At 42.2% G+C, this 22750-nt stretch overlaps 1 protein-coding gene across 1 annotated transcript in view; it reads left to right on the top strand.

Annotated features, from left to right (window-relative positions):
• Window positions 1–1326: 1326 nt before the first annotated feature.
• LOC126426606 (uncharacterized) overlaps window positions 1327–22750 on the top strand; it is a 166771-nt gene continuing 145347 nt past the window's right edge. The window contains exons 1-4 of the mRNA XM_050088498.1: window positions 1327–1591; window positions 3876–4045; window positions 10810–11116; window positions 19902–20237. Coding sequence (XP_049944455.1) covers window positions 1392–1591; window positions 3876–4045; window positions 10810–11116; window positions 19902–20237 — 1013 coding nt within the window. The 5' untranslated portion in view covers window positions 1327–1391. The remainder of the gene's footprint in view (window positions 1592–3875; window positions 4046–10809; window positions 11117–19901; window positions 20238–22750) is intronic.

Genomic DNA, 22750 nt, shown 5'->3' with positions numbered 1-22750 from the left:
TTGTATCCTACGAGGCACGGTAACAACTCTGAATACATAAAAAAGGTAGTGCAGTCTGATGGCCGTTCTGCCTGTCACAGAGAATTAAAACTAATCATTTATAAACCAGACGATGGCGTGTACTGTACAGGGTTGACATTGAATGACCGACCATGTCTTTTGGTTGCTTAAGGTTTGTTTTTTGTCAGTCAGTGTGCTAATATAACTGTGGGTACTACAGGTTTTATGTGGAAAATCGTTACAGTTCTGTTCATTTATGAGGTTACACCTGAACTTTAGAAGCTTGCCTGCACGTCTGGATGTTTCCTCAAAACTATCCCGGTCAGCATACATTGACTGCTGGAATCCTCAGATCTAGGGTAGCAGGTTTCATCTGATTCCTTGACTCACTGTAACTCATTATAATACATATTGCTGTAATTGCACACACCAGCCTAGTGGACAATCTTCAAAACCATTTTATTTGGTGTTCGCCGGTCGTGGGTACCTTTCGTCCATCTGTTACGATATGTTGTCTTGCTAGGATGTTAGTGTGCTCAAATGTAGTGAAGTCCACCATAACCTTCCTGTGTTCTGTGCTGCAGGGCTGTTGTAGAGGTGCCTGTTTGGCTCATTTCTTAGTGCAGGGTCTGCAATATTTGAAGAACGTTACCGTTGTGGAGAGTACAGTCTCTCAATGTGTGCTCTGGAGTGCCAACTTTGCCACAGGCGCAACTGTCATTCGTCTGTCTTCCGATTTTGGATAGATACATAGCGTATCGGTGATCTCGAACAGCAACCGTGTACGTCAAAAAATTCAGTTTTAAGGAGACTGAAAAACATTATTATTGTGTTGATATCAAACAAATGTGAAATTATCTACATTATAATACGTTCATTAATAAAATATCGGATAAAAAAGATTGGAAAATGAATTTCAGGTCATACGTTAAATAAAAATTGACATATGGTGTTGCTGTATGAACAAACTTGAATACGAGGTTGCTGCTCGGCACCATCGGTGTGGTCTCTTTCTGGTCAGGTAATGTAATCACTGTGCTTGATGGGTGAAAAGTCTCATTTTTAATCTCTCCCTGATGGTAAGAACTACTCCAATGTTCCATTGCATGTGTTGAAGTTTCCCCAGTCATTTTGCTGTTCTGTTTTTCTGTTTCATTCTTGCTTCAGTTCTAAGTGTCCTTTGTACTTCTGTTTGAATGTCTTTAACCAATGTAGAGCTCCTACATTATTTAACCTTTGAACAGTGTCTTATGTTCTACTGAAACCGCTCTATCGTCCGGACCTCGAGCAGCTCGCGATTCTCCTCTGTTGACAGCACTGGCCAGGCCGACCCCGACTTGCCCCACCCCGGCGACAGCCGCAGTGTGGTCGACATCCCGGCATCGGACACGATGACGTCGACAGGTGACGCCGCTACTTTGGTGTCTGAATCCGGAGGCACAACTACCGGCGGAGGCAGCACCACAGATGCCACCTTCGGCATTGTTGCCGGTGCGGTTGACGAAGAGCAGTGCTCCGGCGATGCCGGCACGAGGCCACCGTTCTCGTACGCGGAACTCATCGCTATGGCCATAGTGCAGTCGCCGCACAGGTTGGTAGCACTGCTGCAAAATGCTAAATCCTTTTATGAAAAGACATTGCACGATCCTTAACACGTGCCACAATTGTTACCACTTCTCTTGGTGTCTTATTCATATGGTAGATATAATGTGGTGGTGTTTTGCCCAGCAACTGTAAGTTTAGTTTGATGTATTTTCCCATTTGTTTCACTTTTCAACTGTCCATATCGTATCAAAATAACTGCTGTATCTAACATAGACAGCACTAGATTCATTTCTTGTTAACGATTTTGTGGTTGGTTTGGTGTCACCTTCACGACTTTCTCTCCTTTACCTACCTCTTCATCTCTGAGGAGCGCTTTCACCCAGTGTCCTCGACTATTTGCTGGATGTATTCCAATCTCTGTCTTCCCCCACAGTTTTTATCCTAAACAGCTCCCTCCAGTACCATTCAAGTTATTCCGTGATGTCATAGTACATGTCCTACATAATGTCATAGTTTCTTACTTGGTTGATGCATATTATCTTCAACACTCTGTGTAACAGTCTGTAAAATTCTTCTGGGTTTGGGACCGCATTGTCAACTATAAAATTCCGACGTTTTGGCGACTGTTGCGAGACGCCTTCCACAGGGTGTATTGAGCTGTTAGCAATATTGTGTAGTGTATTGAGCTGTTAGCAATACACCCTGAGGAAGGCGTCTTGCAATAGTCGCCGAAATGTCAGAATTTTATAGTTGACAGTGCAGTCCCAAACCCAGAAGAATTGTATAGGCATTGACAACGGCCGCAGAAGCCTACGTTTACATTTCTTGTAACACTCTATTGTTCATCTTTCACTTCAGTATGGAGCAGTTCCGCAAAATCGTTTGTTGCTATATGTTAGCAGCTTTTTCCTTCTATGGAAAATTGACTTGTTTTACGTAATTGTTACTAGGAACTATCATGTCGGCTCAGATAATGTTAATAATTTCCATGTATATGTATTGAGTTAATACTGATTCTGGAGTACTGTTCCAATTAGCAGCAAATGTCTCTGTTACCATTGATTTCCACAGTTTTTGAGACACAATATACCAGAGAGAAATGGATACAAATTATCAGACTCACAGTTGGGCTTCAGGGAGGGAGTATGACCAAAAAATGCCATCAGGGTTAAATGGTAGACTGGAGGGAATACAAGGCACGTCCAGGAAAGTAAGAGTACTGAGACTCTGAGGCTCAAAGTTTATTTTTTATTTTTTTATGAAGTTGGCAACACTACAAGTAATAATAGAATGGCTGAGTTTCTGACATTCCTAAATTGGTGGGAAGGTCATTTTGAGCCCCGGGGGGGGGGGGATCATATTTTACTTAAACAAGTGGTTTATTTTAGTTTATGTTAAACCCTGTCTTTTTATGAATTATAACAATATTTATTTAACACTAAATTAACACCTTACTTTTTTATTCGAACAAAAAATCGTACCAATTTATTGTTGCCGATGCTAACATGTTTGCTAAACTGTATACTTTCAAATGCTGACCAAGTTTAGGACCTACTAATGCATTTGTTACATATGATCCATATTGTACTCATGTGTTAAACATTCAACTTTTTTGTCCTCTCCTAAGTTATTGAAATATGCTAGACACACTTAGCACAGGTGATTTTTGTTATATGCACACAGCTTTGTTACACTTAACATAGTTGGCACTGGTCTTTTTGCCTTTTCTGAGGCTGATTTGGCACTTGTTCCACTTTCTGCATTATTTTGGTTTCTTTTTTTCTTCTTCTTCTTCCTCCTCTTTCATTTCCTTGAGTTCATTTACCACCTGGAGTATGAACTTCTTGCTTTCTATTTTCTTCTTCATTACTATTTTGTTGGTGACCCTTGTATTTTTTTACTGCCAGTACCAAAGTGTAATGGGAGACATGCAGCAGCCATCTCTTACATGCAACTTTTGTAGAATGTTTGTGGGTCATTTGATGAACCACGTCCACCCCATACTTTGTAGGGGGGGGGGGGGGGGGGGCAGTGCCTGTGTGTGTGTGTGTGTGTGTGTGTGTGTGTGTGTGTGTGTTTTTCCTCTTGTTCCTTGCTTTGTCAATTTTTGTCCAGGAAACCCCTTTTTGCCTATGCTAATCTGCTTTTTTTTAATCTTCTATTCTGTGTCCATCATTTATTTCTCTGCCTGTACAAAATCAATACTGGTATGGGGTCTCACTGGACGTCTGTAGTAAACGTGTCAAAAAGTGCTCTTTTCCCCCTATGTTCAGATCGGGGTCTCCTTTGGACGATCAGTACTGTGCTGTGTGCTTTTGTTTGTGTGGCAGGAGGGCGATGCTGTCAGAGATCTACTCCTACGTCGCGAGCCGTTTTCCCTACTATGCTGCCAGGAAGAAGTTTTTGCAGAAGATGATCAGCAATAACGTGGCACGCTACAGTTGCTTTGTCAAGTTGCCACAGGAAGGCGGCAAGCTCAAACGCCACTACTGGATGCTCGGTGAGTCACACAACCAGTGAATGGCTGGGTAGCTTGTGAAGGCATTGCTAATTTTGCAAATAAATTTTTTTTTTCGTGGTTTTCTTTCGATTTCTATTCTTTTTCTTTTGTTCATATGGGCATTTCTATTTGTGATTATGTAACATTCTACTCTGGTTTTTAAATGTAAAGATGTAATTGTGATTATTTCGTTTGCCAATGGATAAATATGTTTCTTGCTTTGTACCTGTGATAAAGTTCATAAAGTTCTCTTTTGGAATATTATTAATTGTGGAAAATGCAGTCAGTAACATTTATAAAGATTTATGTAATTTATGATAACGATATAACATCTATAGACAGGGGACAGCGATAGTGATATCGTTAGTCGAAAGGTTGTTGTGTAGTAGAGGGGATGGTGGATGGTGTGTCTGTGAAGTGTGTGCGGAAAAATAGTACTGTTTTTTATGAAAAGCATATGTAATTGTATGCGGATGATACTGAACTATCAGATTGTTAATTATCTTTACCATTGCGATATGTAATGGCATTTGCCAGCAAACTTTAAGAGCAAATAAATCGGACTGTGAAAGTGCCGCTAACAATACTTTGTTGTGGCCGACACGAACAGTGCTTTTATGCGGATGAACTGTGCTGGTATTGGTTTTGGGTGGTGGAACTGTTGTCTATCACATTCTATCAAGCCGTAAAAGTGAAGACTTTAATTAACTGTGCAATATAAATGACTTTCAGTGACGTTGTCGAAGTTTGAAATGCGAGAACAGAGTGGACATTGTTTACGGTGTGCTTCACACCCAAGAACAATTCTATGAACTGTGTATTTGTGGCTGAGACTGTGTGAATGTGACGAACTGTGTAATTATGGACGATAACGTCACAGACAGTGCATAAATTGTAAAAACGAGCGATGTCTACGTAATGTACTTTGAAAGAGAGGACATGTCAACAACGGTCGTATACTGGCGTCTTGTGGTTTGTTAATCACCGCGGGGTTGATGATACAGCTCTGCCGGAACTTTATTTATGTTTCGCCAGAGAAGATTAACCAGCGGAACTGCCTGTATCCTGCTCTCATCATCGTAACCCGCCGACATCGTGCTGCCCAACGCAACGCTTTGTATGCAACAAAAAGTTGCTGTAGATGTGAGAGCGGCACCAAGCAGTTTCCAGCTTGTGATTTTTGTTAATTTTGTGTTCTGGCGATAAATTCTATTGGGTTATGAGTGAGATATGCTGCCAAATGCTAATCACACACTTAAGACCTCTGTCTGTTTTGGAGTGTTGCAGTTGGTGCAGAGACAGCATGTGACCCCGCCACTGCTAAAGTACGTTACGGCAGTGAAGTAGTGTGTGTGTGGGGGGGGGGGGGGGGGGCATCCGCCCGCTTGTAAGTTGTACAGAATCAGTGCAGTAAGACGAGTCGACGTGGAAACGTGACATCATGACAGAAAGGAACTTTCGTGTTTGGATGTGCCATTGAACACACCCAGCTGCTACTTGCTCGTAACAGTAGTTCAAGTCGCACTCTGTACTACGAACAACAAAAAATTTTCTGACTCAGCACAATTGACACTCAATAATCAATCTGTACTTGTCCCACATACGTCGATTCGTGATGAATATTGGTGAGTAAGGGATTGTGGATCCCTTACATCTTGGAACACGAGGAGAACTGCGATCGAGGAATAGGTACCAATAATGCGTGAGTGCTAGTGAAGGGATGCAACATACATAGAAGGAAAGTCTTTCAAAGTGGTTGAAATCTCTAAGAATGAAAGTAATTTCAATAGTGATGATAGCTACAGGCTTCCAGCTTTGCGCATTGCTGTCAAGAAAGTAAGTATGCAGCCACAAATACAAACAATACAGGGAAGCAATCTGCAATTTACCGAGCAAGGTGGCGCAGTGGTTAGCACACCGGACTTGCATTTGGGAGGACGACAGTTCAGATCCTTGTCCGGCCATCCTGATTTAGGTTTTCCATGATTTCCCAAAATCACTTCACGCAAATGCTGGTATGGTTCCTTTGAAAGGGCATGGCTGACTTCCTTCTCTATCCTTTCCTAATCTGTTGGGACCAATGACTTGTTGTTTGGTCCTCTCCCCTCAAACCAACCGACCAACCATGTGTCATGTGTCAATAAAGGACAAAGATTTCCAGTGAAAGATGAGATAAAAGAAAATAAACACTTTGCATGATCCAGCAAGAGGTGTACCAAGACTGCTTCCGAGTGTGGAAACAGTGTTGGGAGTGGCGTATCAGTTGTGGATGAGAGTATTTTGAGAGAGACTATGCACAATAAGTAAAATGTAAGTGTAGAAAAATTTTGTGGACAAAGTTTCAGAATTTTTTGAACAGACCTCATATGTATATTTTAGATTTCATTAATTGTATTTTGTTGGCAGCATCTTCCTAATACTTACTTTAATAAAATTGTTGAAGTCATTGCAGACTTATGAAACTATCTGTTATACTGCAGCTACCTAAATGTGAAGCAATCACTAACATAAATGTCTCCAGTTGCTAATAACGAGAGTGTGAATGCTAGCCTTTTTTCAGGTGACGTTGATCGTCAGTAATTATTTTTCTAATTATTGCACCAGAGTTGCAGTTCAGCACACTATCTGCACACATTTCTCAGATCCATTTTGCTTACTTCGTCAAAAACCATCCATTCGTCATGCATTACTTTGTCAAAATCCGTGCAAAATAATCCTTGCTGAAAATCATAGTTTCGCATCATGGCTCTAACCGTATGGTGTTTTATCCTGTTCGCTGATTATTATTGCCAAAAAAGAGTAATGATGCAGTGTTCATAGACTATGGTTATTATCTTGTTTTCTCTTTTGTTCCCTCTAGTGTAAAGCCTTGTTCACACGTGCAAGTAAATGGTAGTGGACACAGGCAAAGTGCCTGCGACTGCTCGTTTGCTTCTGTTCTCTTTCTTTCACTTCAGTGTAAATCAGGCTTGAGATGGAACTGAAGAGGAATACAACATGACCTAACAATCTACACAATGGAAATGCAGATTTTGTCAGCAGATTTATTTGACGAATTCTTTCGTGTTTACCAAACAAGTGTTGGCATTGTGTTGTTGCAATCTCTCGGTGAATTTCCAACTTCTCATCGTCCATCAAAGTGTCAAGTTCGTCTCCAGTTTGTTTCTTTATAGCTGAGAGACTGCAGATTGCTCTGCCAAGGCCCTAATGGATGGGCCAGTCGTGTATTGGTATTGTTTATCTGTTTTGCCTGCTGCTTCAGCCGCTAACATATCAGAGCATTCCTGACATATTTTTGCAAATGCCACATCCCGTGTGGAACTCAGTTGGAAACAACTGTCCCAGTTGGCAAGGCCATCATATACTTGTAATTATACGTCCTATTTGCTACCAGAGTCCCAGAATTCGCTGATGCAGCACAGTACATTTACTTGTTCGTGTTTGAGGTAACAAAGCGAAGCATCTGTGAAAAATGCATATTCGTTTTGAACAGGAAAACAGTGCTGTGCTTACGGATTCCTAGATGTGGACAGTAAAGGTGCAGTGAAAATAACAAGTATATGACAACCTCGTCAACTGGCACAGCAGTTACCAGCTGAGCTCCGCACAGAATGTGGCAGCAGCAAAAATACACCAGGAGTGCTCCGACATGAAAGTGGTTGAGGCAGCGTGTGGAATAGGCAGGCAGCACCTGTACTCAAACTTCCAGACCCTCTGACCCCACTGGGGACCCTCTGACCCCACTGGGGACCTCCCATCCAACAAGTACAACATATGAATTGTAGAATTTTAGAACATGTTTTTTGCTCGAGTATCATGTCGTTTTTGGAAACCCAGAATCTACTCTGTAAGAATCAATGTGGATTCCGGAAACAGCGATCGTGTGAGACCCAACTCGCTTTATTTGTTCATGAGACGCAGACAATATTAGATACAGGCTCCCAGGTAGATGCTATTTTCCTCAACTTCCGGAAGGCGTTCGATACAGTTCCGCACTGTCGCCTGATAAATAAAGTAAGAGCCTACGGAATATCAGACCGGCTGTGTGGCTGGATTGAAGAGTTTTTAAGCAAACAGAACACAGCACGTTGTTATCAATGGAGAGACGTTTAAAGTAACCTCTGGCGTGCCGCAGGGGAGTGTTATGAGACCACTGCTTTTCACAATATATATATAAATGACCTAGTAGATAGTGTCGGAAGTTCCGTGCGGCTTTTCATGGATGATGCTGTAGTATACAGAGAAGTTGCGGCATTAGAAAATTGCAGCTAATTTCAGGAATATCTGCAGCGGATAGGCACTTGGTGCAGGGAGTGGCAACTGACCCTTAACATGTTGTTGTTGTTGTGGTCTTCAGTCCTGAGACTGGTTTGATGCAGCTCTCCATGCTACTCTATCCTGTGCAAGCTTCTTCATCTCCCAGTACCTACTGCAACCTACATCCTTCTGAATCTGCTTAGTGTATTCATCTCTTGGTCTCCCTCTACGATTTTTACCCTCCACGCTGCCCTCCAATGCTAAATTTGTGATCCCTTGATGCCTCAAAACATGTCCTACCAACCGATCCCTTCTTCTGGTCAAGTTGTGCCACAAACTTCTCTCCTCCCCAATCCTATTCAATACCTCCTCATTATTTATGTGATCTACCCATCTAATCTTCAGCATTCTTCTGTAGCACCACATTTCGAAAGCTTCTATTCTCTTCTTGTCCAAACAAGTTATCGTCCATGTTTCACTTCCATACATGGCTACACTCCATACAAATATTTTCAGAAACGACTTCCTGACACTTAAATCTATACTCGATGTTAACAAATTTCTCTTCTTCAGATACGATTTCCTTGCCATTGCCAGTCTACATTTTATATCCTCTCTATTTTGACCATCATCAGTTATTTTACTCCCTAAATAGCAAAATTCCTTTACTACTTTAAGTGTCTCATTTCCTAATCTAATTCCCTCAGCATCGCCCGATTTAATTTGACTACATTCCATTATCCTTGTTTTGCATTTGCTTAACATAGACAAATGTAATGTATTGCGAATACATAGAAAGAAGGATCCTTTATTGTATGATTATATGATAGCGGAACAAACACTGGTAGCAGTTACTTCTGTAAAATATCTGGGAGTATGCATGCGGAATGATTTGAAGTGGAATGATCATATAAAATTAATTGTTGATAAGGCGGGTACCAGGTTGAGATTCATTGGGAGAGTCCTTAGAAAATGTAGTCCATCAACAAAGGAGGTGGCTTACAAAACACTCGCTCGACCTATACTTGAGTATTGCTCATCAGTGTGGGATCCATACCAGATCGGGTTGACAGAGGAGACAGAGAAGATCCAACGAAGAGCGGTGCGTTTCGTCACAGGGTTATTTGGTAAGCGTGATAGCGTTACGGAGATGTTTAGCAAACTCGAGTGGCAGACTCTGCAAGAAAGGCGCTCTGCATCGCGGTGTAGCTTGCTGTCCAGGTTTTGAGAGGGTGCGTTTCTGGATGAGGTATCGAATATATTGCTTCCCCCTACTTATACCTCCCGAGGAGGTAATGACAGTGGCACGTAAAGTGGCCTCCGCCACACACCGTTGGGTGGCTTGCGGAGTATAAATGTAGATGTAGATGAGGTGCGACAGTAAAGTAATGAGACTGATGTGAAAAAAAATGTTGCTTACCGCTTTAGTCAAGTATGGTGTTGTCTCCTTCAAAGCAGTTCCCTTGTGATTGCACACACTTTTTCCAGCACTTCTGCCATTGGTGGTATCATTTCTGGAACTCATTATCTGTAATATCCTCCAAGACCCTCTTCACAGCTTTTTGGACATCTTGTGTTGTTTGAAAACGGTGTCCCTTGACCACTGTTTTGACTCTGGTGAACGAGGTGGCTGTGGTCGTACTGAAATTTGTTTTGAGGTTAAAAATTGTTGTACTGACAGAGCAGTATGGGACGGTGCATTATTGTGATGCAGAATCCAATTTTGCACAAATCTTTCTCATACCAAGATCCTGAGTTGTTATTAGACGAACTGAACTGTTTCTCGATTGAAGTTCAGTTCTTTTGCAGTCATTTTCACAGATAATCTTTAATAAAGTTGTACGAGTTCACGCACCCTGGTCGAGTTGACATCCATCTGTGAGGTTGACGGTCGTCCACTGCGGTCTTCATCTTCAGCATTCGTTCTGCCTTCACTAAACATTTCATGCCTTGACATAACCTGCCCTCCAAAATCCTTCTGAAGCTTACCGTAAGTTGTCGTCACGTTTTCACCAAGTTTGACACAAAAAGATACGGCATACCGTTGCGCAATATTATGCGGTTCCATTTCCGTGACGAGAGACACACACGTGTTAAATTATTACAGCACAACTCACCACTGAGCAGTTGCATCGATGTGCCGCTTGGACTAGGAGCGGCCTACAGATCGAGGTGCCTACTTAAGCGTGCAGGGTTGCCACATCTCGCAAAGAAAATAAGTCTCATTACTTTATTGTCGCGCCTCGTATTGTCCGGAGGCGTGCAATTGACTAACCTGCAGAGCAGTCTGTCGTTCAGCAGCTGCAGAGGAACAAGCTCGACACGAATCTGCCACTTCACTCGAACGTAACATGTAGAAAATCTATCTGAGCACCGAGACGCCACGACTCGGTCGATAATCCTAGATGATTCGGTCGACGTACATTATTTTACATTCAATGACAGTGACTTCTTGGTGTGTGTTTTGATGAACTGCCCACCAAACAATTACTGTGTTACTGTTTCAGACCCACAATACGAACACACGTTCGAGAATGGAAAATTTCGCCCCCGCCGGCGTATGAAGCAGCCATTGCACTCTGGCCCAGTTTCGGAGGGGCACACGAACGGAGTGCATTCTCACAATGGCGAGCACCGACTCGACGGGCGCAACCCCCATCGCCGGCAGCACCGCACTGGCATGTCGGAACACCTGCAGCTGCTGGAGTTCGCCACCGAGTCGCTTCTTGGACACTCAGCGCTCCAGGCTGCCGCTGGGAGTGGACGTGTTACAGGCGACTCTCTGTCACCTCCTGCCTACCCGCACTATCCCAGGTACGAGAACGGCTGAGTAGTTTGTAAGGTACATCGCGTGTCACCTCACATTTTTATTACACGCACTTGAGTACAACAGAGAACAATCATACGACTGTGTGAAGCTGTCAGAAAAATTCTTCTCTGAGGTGCCGTTCAGTTCTCGTGTCGCATTGGCTCTGATGTCAGTTTTGTTGTCAAAACATGTACCCTTCATGTGAATTTCTGCACTTTGTTGCTTTACGGTAGGTTCGTATTGATAACACCAGTTGTGTCACCGCGATGAAGTTCACCGGAAAAAAATTATCCGCGTCTTCCATTTCATCTGGGTCGTGGAAGGCGTCCACACGTCATTGGTTCTGCTCGGGAGTGAAAGTGTGCTGTACAAACTTTGCATACACTTTGCTTGTCCTCAGAATATTCTCGAGAGTGTCTAGAACACTCGATTTAGAGATGTTGCTCCATTACGATTAGTGACACGATGTTAACACGCTGTAGTTGGATGTCTGCTATGTAACGCTGCATACTCCCAGCAGAATGCACATCTTTTGTTTACAGTTGTTAGTTCAACCTGCCACTGTAATTACTACGTTGACTTTCGTTATTCGTCAGGAGTAAAATCAATTTCGGAATTTTTTGATGGGTGGTGTTTACCCCCAGCATCTCATGGTGTAGCTGGAGAGTTTGAAGCTTTGTCAACCCCCAACATGCAACCAAAGAAATTTCCATTAGTGATCATCATCATCATCAGTTAAGACTGATTATGCCTTTCAGCAATCAGTCTGGAGCATAGCCCCCTTATAAAATTCCTCCGTGATCCCCTATTCAGTGCTAACACTGGTGCCTTTTCTGATGTTAAACCTATTACTTCAAAATCATTCTTAACCGAATCCAGGTATCTTCTTCTTGGTCTGCCCCGACTCCTCCTACCCTCTACTGCTGAACCCACGAGTCTCTTGGGTAACCTTGCTTCTGCCATGCGTGTAACATGACCCCACCATCTAAGCCTGTTCGCCCTGACAGCTACATCTATAGAGTTCATTCCCAGTTTTTCTGGGATCCTGAGTACAACATTTGTGTGAAAATTAAGTTATGGTCCAACAATGCAGTATTTTTGCACTAAAAGGAGATGTGTTTCTAGAAGTGTGTACCTTCCATACCTAAACAGTCCTGAAGAGAATTTTTAAATTACTTATATTGGTAAATGTATCTGGACCTGGCTGGAATCATCAACGGCAGAGGATGCTGTGGTTGTTGTAATATTTCAAGTATTTTTGTAAATGTAGACAGAGTTATAGAATGACTAGTAGAAGCCTGGAGTATTTTAGCTGAGACCTGGTGAAACACATAATTGTTAAATAAGAAGAAATATAAGCTTTCATGAAGGTGCCCATTAAAATTGTAATTGTCTTAAGTTAACATACGTCCACACATCTGACCCTCCCATGTGCGACTCTTGATTAGCGCCAAAAGAAGGCAATAATGGAGAGAAATGTTCCTAAACTGATGAATCAAATGTGTTCAGCTTGTTGAGGTAGCGGATGATACTCTTAAAGATACAGCAAATAAAGCTGACTACTGTGAGATATCAGTATTTTATTTACTCCTTTTTTTAAACTTATACGTAGCAGTACAAAATTCTCTTTTGCTTACAGATAAAAATCCTAGAATTTAATGAAGCTGTGGGTGCACATAAATATTTGATAAAGCATGGTAAAATTTGACATGATGTACTGGTTTGTAGTTGTGACAGATTTTTGTAATACTGTGTATTCAAAAACTATTGGGAATCTTTGTCGGTATAAAGCAAATTGCACGTAAGATAAATAGCACAACGGCAAGTTGAACCAGTTCCTCTGATGTATAAGTAGGGATAGGAAATAAATTGGCAGTTTTAGTAATTTTATTAAATCACCATTCTGTATGAAATGTCACAAAGTGAGTCATTTCCCCAAGACAGCAATTCTGAGTCAGTCTTATAAATATTTTCGGTGCCTGGTTTATTTTGTCTGCTTGGTATGAATAAAATAAAAATTAAATGCCTGGCCACTGCAGATGACAGTGGAGTCTTTGGCAAAGCTATAGAATTAACTGTCACCATATAAATATTGCAGAGAATCTTCACACCTAAAACAGAATATATGACAAATATTGGGGGTACTCACAAATCGTTGAACACAAGTTTTGGGTAAAGTAAAGAAGTCAAAAAAATTAAATGTTCTGACCCAGAAGATGAAGACTGAATATAATCTCTTCGAGTAGACATAAAACAATAAATCAGTTTTCATTGTTACAAAAATTGGAGACTATGAAAAAGATATAAAAGTGCATGCATTCTATGCAACACAGTAAATTGCCATGCTTGAGTATAAGAAATAGAAAAAGGTGAAAAAAAGAAACAGGAGAATTTTTTGAAAAATTCTGCAATACACTGTAGAGGAAAATGCGATTGCAATTTTTGTGTGTGTGTGTGTGTGTGTGTGTGTGTGTGTGTGTGTGTGTGTGTGTGTGTGTGTGTGTATGGGGGTGGGGGCGAACCTATAAAAAAAATTCCTAATTGAGAGGGCAGGTCAGTATCTTCGGACATATAAAATTGAGGATAGTAGATTACTTAAAGAAATCTTAAGAGTGTTTCAGTAACAATAAAATTCCAAAATCAACAGACCAGAGAAACTCGGGACTAGAGAGAACGTAACTGAAGAATACATTTTAAACATAAAAATTCAGAAAAGAAGGACTTAATAGATTTTCAAAAAAATTTAGCCAACATGGAAGAAAATTCACTCAACACCAAAATTAACAGCAGAATGAAATAATGAAAAAGTTATGGGGAGATAGAGGTAGAAGAACCTCATTTGAAAAAACAATTCCTCTGCGATATTGTTTTACATGGCCCACAGATAGCTGGAGCCAACGCATCAAAGAAAGTTAATCTAGTTGTGGACTTTGCATTTCCAAAATGAATGCTTTAACAGCTACAAACCTGCAAATAGACTTCTTAGAAAATGGTGGAGAATATTTAATTATTATACATTTATACATTCTTCACATTCACAACCTGTTACGTGAAAAACTTAACATAGGTCATCCGATTCACATTTTTGTGTATTATAAAAGCTTTCGAAATGTGGTGCTACAGAAGAATGCTGAAGATTTGATGGGTAGATCACATAACTAGTGAGGAAGTATTGAATAGGATTGGGGAGAAGAGAAGTTTGTGGCACAATTTAGTATTGGAGGGCAGCGTGGAGGGTAAAAATCATAGAGGGAGACCAAGAGATGAATACACTAAGCAGATTCAGAAGGATGTAGGTTGCAGTAGGTACTGGGAGGTGAAGAAGCTTGCACAGGATAGAGTAGCATGGAGAGCTGCATCAAACCAGTCTCAGGACTGAAGACCACAACAACAACAGACAAACATTTTTAAAATATCTAGGTACTATGCGATACTGTGAAAAAACATAATACTACAACAAACAGACAAAGAAGGTAAAAGAAAGGAAACTTCTTCCTACCACTACAAAACTACACTTAACCCCACATCTACATCTATTATTTCTTCCTTTGTTACCATTTTCTAATGCATTACTATACTCAATGTCCGTCCTTCTTTCTCTTCTTTCCTGTGTTCCTCTTGTCGCCTTACAAACTGCGCTATCTTCAAAATGATCACTCACACACAATCTTGTATCTCATCCTACCCCCCCCCCCCCTCCCCCCGCCCCCTCCCCCCACTCCTTCTGCATTCAATCCCGGTTCGCACCTATTACACCGAGTCACATTTGCCATCCCCCTTCTTCACACATCCCTCATATCTGCAACCCACAGTAAAATATTTTTCTATTTATATATTTACTTTGATCTGATTGTGACTATGTGTGAATTTTCGTCTTTGACTGTCCTTGTACTCCCTCAGATTTCATCTTGCTTCTCATTTCATCCTTTTCTTGATTTTTCCCATGTTCTTGGGTGTATTTTTACGATTTTTTCAGACATAATTCTACATTATTTACGTATTTTTTTCGCATTTGTTCCCACCACCATGGATCCATGCTCCTTCCATCTGCACCAATGCAGAAATGTTTCCTTATCCGTAGCCAGAACCAAGCCCCACTTACTCTTCCTGCATTGTTGTTTCACTCATGGAATCCGCCCCAAAATAGCCTTACCATCAGATTACACATCTCCATCTGCCACCCTTTCTTCCACAGTGGCCTCCCTATGTTAAGATTCCGCCAATCCATAGTTCTCATCAACGTAGTCAAGCCCAAACCTCCTTGCAACACCTTCTCTCCATCCGTAAAATTCTTCTGCTATGCAATCCTAAATTCCTATAACCCATAACACATTGAAACTTTTGCCCTCCAGGAAGTAGAGCAGTGTGCACAACGCCACCTCAAAAAACTCTCCACCCTGCTCACTTCCTACTTCCACCTTTGATTACCACTATCCACCACCTCTACAACAACCTCTAAACCTCCCTCACGGCCCCCCCATAGCTGACAAACCCTGTCTCGCAGACCTACTTACTACATTCACCCCACAAACTCCCTCCAAAACTCCCTCCCACCACCACACAGAATCTACAACCTCAACAGGCCTGAAACACTGTCATGAAGCTCTCCTCCAAAAGCCTTACCCCTGCAAAAATATCAGTCCTTTCCAAAAGCTTCACCTTTTACCCCACTTCCAAATTCAATCATGCAGGACTTGTTAAAGACGTTCTCTCTTTCTCCTGGTCCCTAAAGTGGAAATACTTTCTCATTATCAACCCTACCAATCAGGCTCAACCAAAGACCAATGTTGAATCCTACTTGACTCAGTTCACTTCTCTATCCAACTGTGATTCACCCCCACTGCCCCCAAATCACCCCCTGTGAACTTCCCAGAATTTCTTAATTTGAATCTTGCCTCATCATCATTCCTCAAATTCCGCAGCATACAAACTAACCTAGCATCTGCAGAAAGAACTGCAGTCTGCCACCTAAAAACTGATCCTGGCATTATAATCCTACTGCAGACAAAGGCTCCACCACTGTTGTTTTGAACTGCAAGGATTACCTGGCAGAAGGACTCCGCCAGCTGTCAGATACGTCGACCTACAAACCTTGCCACAATGACTCCGTTCCAGAAATCCACCAGGATCTCCAGTCACTCCTCAAATCCTTAGGCCCATCCCAGAACCTCTCCCCAGAGTCAATCTCTCTCCTCACCCCTACCACTCCTACCTTCTACATGCTTCCTGAAGTTCATAAGCCCAGCTGCCCAGGATGCCCCATTGTGGCTAGTTACCGTGCCACCATTGAGAGGATCTCTGGTCTCTTAGACCAACATCTTCAGCCTATTACTCGGAACCTATCCCCCTATACAAAAGATACCAACCATTTCCTCTGCCAGCTCTCCACAGTTCCCGTCCCTTTACCACTCGGTGCCTTGCTCGTCACTATTGATGTTACCTCCCTTTAAATTAACTTCCCTAATGCCCATAGCCTTACTGCTATTGAACACTGCCTTTCCCAATGCCTGACAGATCCTGAACCGACAACCTCGTTCAGAGTCACCGTGACCAACTATTTCTTCACCCACAATTCCTTTTCCTTGGAAGTCATTACCTACAAACAAATCTGAGGTATAGCTATGGGCAGTCGCATGGCACCGTTCTGTGCCAACCTATTCGTGGGCTATCTAGAGGAATCCTTCCTAAAAACCCAGAATCCTAAACCCCTCACCTAGTTCAGACTCATTGATGACATCTTTCCTATCTGGTTTGAGGGTGAGGACACCTTATCCACATTCCTCCAGAACCTCAACAATTTCTCCCCCATTTACATCATCTGGTCCTACTCAACCCAACAGACCACCTTCCTAGATGTTGACCTCCACCTCAGAGATGGCTACATCAGTACCTCCGTCCACATCAAACCTACTAACCACCGGCAATATCTCCACTTCGACAGCTGCCACCCATTTCGTATCGAGAAGTACCTTCTGTGCAGCCTAGCCATCCACGGTCATCGCACCTGCAGTGATGATCAGTCCCTCTCAAAATATACTGATGATCTCACTGAGGCTTTTACAGACTGTATTAATCCTCCCAACATTGTACAAAAACAGATCTCCAGTGCCTTATCTTTCCAGTCGCTCACCACCTCCCAAAGCCCCACCGTCTGGCCACAGAGGAGCATTGCCCTCTTAACTCGAGGCCACCCAGGACTGGAGCAACTGAACTACAAGGGTGGTTTGAGAAGTTCTCGGAACGGAATAGAAGAAACTTTGTTTGTTTTTCAATGTAGTCTCCTTGTAGATTAATGCACTTGGTCCAATGATATTCCAGTGCCTTGATCCCATCTCAAAAATGATTTTCCTGCAGTCCTGCAAAATAGTTTTAAACTCCAACTACTAATTCTTTGTTTGAAGTGAGTCTTTGTCCACGAAGAAAAATTTTCAGTTTTGGGAACACGTGGAAGTCTGACAGAGCCATATCAGGTGAATAAGGCGGGTGTGGCAACAATTCATACCTTAGTTCGTGTAATTTTGCCATGGCGACAGCACAGATGTGCAGGTGCGCATTGTCTTGATGGAAGATGACTTTCTTCATTGTTAAACCTGGCGTTTTTCACATATCTTTTGTTGCGGTTGGTCCAGGAGGTTAGCATAGTATTCTCCAGTATTTGTTTGCCCAGTGGGGAGATAATCTACTAACAGAATCCCCACCGCATCTTAGAATACTGATGCATTGACCTTTCTCGCCGAAGGAATTGTCTTTGCTTTCTTTGGTGGCAGAGAATCAGCATGTTTCCACTGCTTTGAATGTTGTTTTGTTTCTGGTGTGTAGTAGTGCACCCATTTTCGTCTGTGGTTGCAAACCAGCACAAAAAATCTTGTTCGTTTCTCCTAAAACAGGCCAAACATTGTTCCAATATGTCCATTCTCATGCGTTTTTTATCCAGTCCAGTGTTAAGGAATCGCGGCACCCATTTTGTGGATAATTTTTTCATGTCTAATTCTTCAGATAAAATGTGATGTACGCTTTCAGGTGACATCTGGCAAGGGTGAGCAGTTTCACACACTTTCAGGTGGCGATCCTCTGTGACGATTTTGTGCACTTTTAGAATGGTTTCTGGAGCCGTGACACATCTTGGCCGACCACTGTGCGGATCATCGTCTAAGCTCTCCCAACCAAATTTAAATTTGTTTGTCCACTTGGCAACAATTGTATCTGAAGGAGCAGAGTCCCCCACTGTATTCTGGAAATTGCACGAATGTCCTTTGCTTTCATACCTTTCTTTACAAAGTACTTAATCAATGCTCGAATCTCGGTTCCCCCAACCTTCCACCCCCCTCCCGTCTCCCGTCTTCACAAATCACTTCATGGGAACAACAACAGAGCCACGTCACCTCCACAGCTCTCTCCCGAGAGCACTGACGTGGCACGTGTTTACAGCCAACAGTCCGATGAATATCACGTGAACAACTTGTTGCGCTAGTGCTGACCTCTTGTGGTGATTCCGAGAGCTTTTCAAACTACCCTCGTACATTCTCAATCACGGTTTCAACTACCTCTCATCGTGCCTTGAAATGAGAAATATCCTGCCCACTCTGTCAGATACTGATAACGCTATCTAACGTGTGTCGGCATCATCACTGTAATCACTCATTGTCTGATGCATACCCCCTACTATATATTGTACTAGAGCTGGTAACACGAACAAAGCTAATGCACTCTGGTGGCCATTCTGCCTGTGCACAGGATTACAACTCTAAATCATTCACATAACCACCGATGGCGTGTACGTGTAAAAAGTTAACACTGACGTCTGTCAGTGCTTAAACTTTTTTGTCAGTCGGTGTTCTAGCGCTATTGAGGTTGCTATAGATTCTAGGTATGAAATCGGTACAATCCATTTAGACACGAGTGTCATCCAGGTTCTAGTCGACGGTGCCTGACCACCATGTGGGAGGGTGCACTGCAACTTTAGAAGGTTCCCTTTGCTTGGGAAATTGATTACACGATTCACTGTAACTCCTTACTAGCTACATTTCTGTTAGCACTAACACGGTGGACAGTCTCGAAAACAATTTCATTCCGTTGTCGCAGACCTCGGTTGCCTTCAGTCCGACTGTACAGCATATGCTAGCATACGGTTGAATTCCTCATGAAGCCCTCCTTGGCCTTCCTGGATACTGTGACTGTTGTATAGTCAGATACATCAGGTCGACTCTTCCTCAGTGGTGCTTCGAGACCCGGTGCTCGCTGTACCTGGGGACTACGACCCGCTACAATATCTTTGTAGTGCACAGTCCCAGAGCATGCTCCAGAGTGTCTACAGTGCCACAGGTGTGATTGTCATTCATCAGGCCTCTGATTTTTTACAGGTACATAGTATGTGTCCCACGATCTGTCAGGTAATGTACCAAAAAAAATCTAGTTTGTAGTCTCTCTCAGATACTAAGTAGTTCATTTTACATCCTGTAGTAAATTATTCATTTTGGTCTCAGTTCTAGGTATGCTTCGTAGATGTAATTGAATGTCTTTCTGTAACCAATATAGAGTTCCTCGGATCTTTAATGACTGAATATTGTGCCGGCCAGTGTGGCCGTGCGGTTCTAAGCGCTTCAGTTTGGAACCGCGTGACCGCTACGGTCGCAGGTTCGAATCCTGCCTCGGGCATGGATGTGTGTGATGTCCTTAGGTTAGTTAGGTTTAAGTAGTTCTAAGTTCTAGGGGACTGATGACCTGAGTAGTTAAGTCCCTTAGTGATCAGAGCCATTTTTGACTGAATATTGTGTTTGTCCATTTAAATAGTACCGCCACCCCGCCTGAGGTTGGCAACGGTGACCAGGCAGCCCCCGACTCGTCCCACCCTGGCAGCGGCCGCAGCGAGGACGACACCCTGGCGTCGGACAAAACGGTGTCGACAGGCGACACGACTATTCTGGCATCCACATCCGGTGTCACCGTCAACGGTAGCGGCGGTGGCACTGGTATCGACAGTGTGGGAACCGCCGCGGGCAGTGCTGGCAGAGAGGTGGGCGAGGAGCAACGCCTCAGCGACACTGGTTCTGCCGTTACTGCCAGTACGAAGCCACCGTTCAGCTACACAGAGCTCATTGCTATGGCAATAGAGCATTCTCCACACAGGTTGGTAGCACTGCTGTGAAGTCCCTTCACGAATATACACTATAGCATCCTTAATACGTGTGACCATAATTTGGCACTTCCTGTGATATCTCATACGTGTTGTGTACACGTGTTGGTGTTGTTTCTCGGTCATCAGCAACAAGATGATTTTACGCATTTCTTCACCTGTTCTCCTTGTCGGCTATCATCGTATCAAATAATTGCTCTATCCGACATCGAGGATAAGAACCTCCATTTCTGTCCCCAGTTTTCTGACTGGCTTGACGTAACTGCTGCCATTTCATTTCCTGTTCAGTCTCTTCTCGTAAGATCCTCATTTATTAGTTTGGAATATTCTAATCTCAGTCTTCCCCTTCAGTTTTTACCTTCTAGAACTGCCTCTACTACCAAGTAACTTTCTCCCTGATGTCTTAATACACGTTCCATCAGCCTGCCCATTCTTCTTGTCATTGTTTTTCACATGTTTCTCTGCTCACCAATTCTGCAGAGAAACATCTCATTTCTAGGCTCATCAGTTGGCATAATTTAGTTTTTGCTTCTGTAGAACCATCTCTCAAATACTTGTTTTCTCTTCTCCCACAGTCCATGATTCACATCTGTGCATGCTGTACTCCAAATGTATGTTTTCAGAAGTTTCTACCTCTAATGAATCTTCAATTGACCAGGAGTGACCTCTTTCGCTATGCTAGTTTACTTTTTATACCCTCTTTCATATCTCTCATGTCATATTTTGTTTCCAGTGTAGCAGAATTACTTCACTTCGCCTATTTTCTGGTCCCCAACATTGATGTTAAATTTATTGATGTTTTCACATCTTCTGCTCCGCATGACTTTGTTTGTCTTTCATTCACATATCTAGGCCTTCCCATGTACCACCAACCGTAGGTTGCAAAAATGAGCTATGTTATAATATGTGCTCAACACTTTCACTTCTTTCTTTATTAGGCATTTTTCTTGACTTTTTAGAGGACGACATAACTCCTTCCTTGATCAGAGCATCTGATCTTTAACATTCCCTGTAACAGCCTACCATTCATATCTCACACCCATATGGAACAATTCCCTAAATTTAGCTATGCTTAGCAGCTGTTCCTTTTGTAGAGAATCCCCTTGCTTTATATAATTCCTGCTATAAAATATCATGTTGGAACTGATTTTTAATATTTGTTTTCCATTTGCAATTAGTGGCCACTGTCTTAGCAATTAGTCACTTCTGGAGTTTTTGAGATTCAATGTACAAGAGAGCAGTGGAACATCTCGGTGCACATAATTTGTCGTCAGAATCACAGTTTGATTTCAGGGCACAAGTCAGCACAAAAAATTCAGTTTCATTGTTTTGTATTTGAGACAGTAGCACGGCATTAATGGCGTGTTTAGGAGAATATAAGGCATGACTAGAAAATGCCAGTGGCATTTCATTCTGAGCTGCCAGATATGGCAGTCGTGTGCATGAGGTGTCCTTGCTTGCTTGTATGAATGGGGGAGGGGGGGGGGGGGGGGGGGGAGAGTTGGCGGCGTCGGATTTGGCTGAACGCTAAGTGTGTAACAATCTTTTTGTTGTTCCTGCCTGCAACTCAACTCATCTTTACAGTGAATAGGAATGTACCTTCTCCTTATATTGTTGATTTTCAAACCTGGAGTTTCCTTTGTTTGAAAAGTCAACAAAACATGCACCAAATTAGAGAACTCCAAACAACAATTTTCCATTAAAAAATTCACATTTTTATACCCACATCACCTATTGTACTCTCCTTAAGTGTCTGCAAGGGCGGTAGAGATTTGAATCTGATTCGGATCATGTTATTGGGGGTTACTGCAGAGTTCTGTTCTGAGTACATTGCTTTTCATGCTATATATCAATGATCAGTCAGTAAAATCTCAGGGGACTCAAAAAATTTTATATCTGTGGATGGCATGAGCATTACTGTGCAAGACATTGGACCCGATGCAAATGATGTAGCTGATAAATCAGTCAGTCTGCTTTTAATATGGCCAAGAAAGAAAGACAGAAATCCAGGAAGGTGGAAAAACAATCTGGTAGACCTGCTGGAGGCCAAAGGAGGGCCATCGTATGCAGCAGGGCAGTTTTAATTAACTGTAAGTAACAAATTTCAAAAGTTTTTTCTTTAAAATCAATTTCCCACAAACTAAAATTTTCAGTACATATGCCCCATTATATCAGAAACTATTATAGATAAATGAACGAAATTTTCAGATACTCTGCTTAACATAAAAAGCCACCTCTGGTACTACATTCATTAATATTCCTCCATTAGGAAGTTCACAAAAAAATATTTTCTGCAGAAAAAACTTTGTTTTTTGTTAATAAATTTTAAAAAAGTATTTCTTAAAAACTATAAAATGGATAAAGTAGATTTTAGTACAGTTGACTCTATCAGCATCATGTAACATACAGTAAAAATATTAAGGTCCTGCATCAAATAGTTTTTTCAGAAATGGGTCAAATACTTGCCTAATTTAACATGGGTTAGATAGGCGGGGTGTGGTCCCCT

This window comes from Schistocerca serialis, chromosome 11 (genome assembly GCF_023864345.2).
Source record: "Schistocerca serialis cubense isolate TAMUIC-IGC-003099 chromosome 11, iqSchSeri2.2, whole genome shotgun sequence".
In the NCBI taxonomy this organism is placed as follows: Eukaryota; Metazoa; Arthropoda; class Insecta; order Orthoptera; family Acrididae; genus Schistocerca; species Schistocerca serialis.
This window is presented reverse-complemented; position numbering and strand designations above follow the sequence as displayed.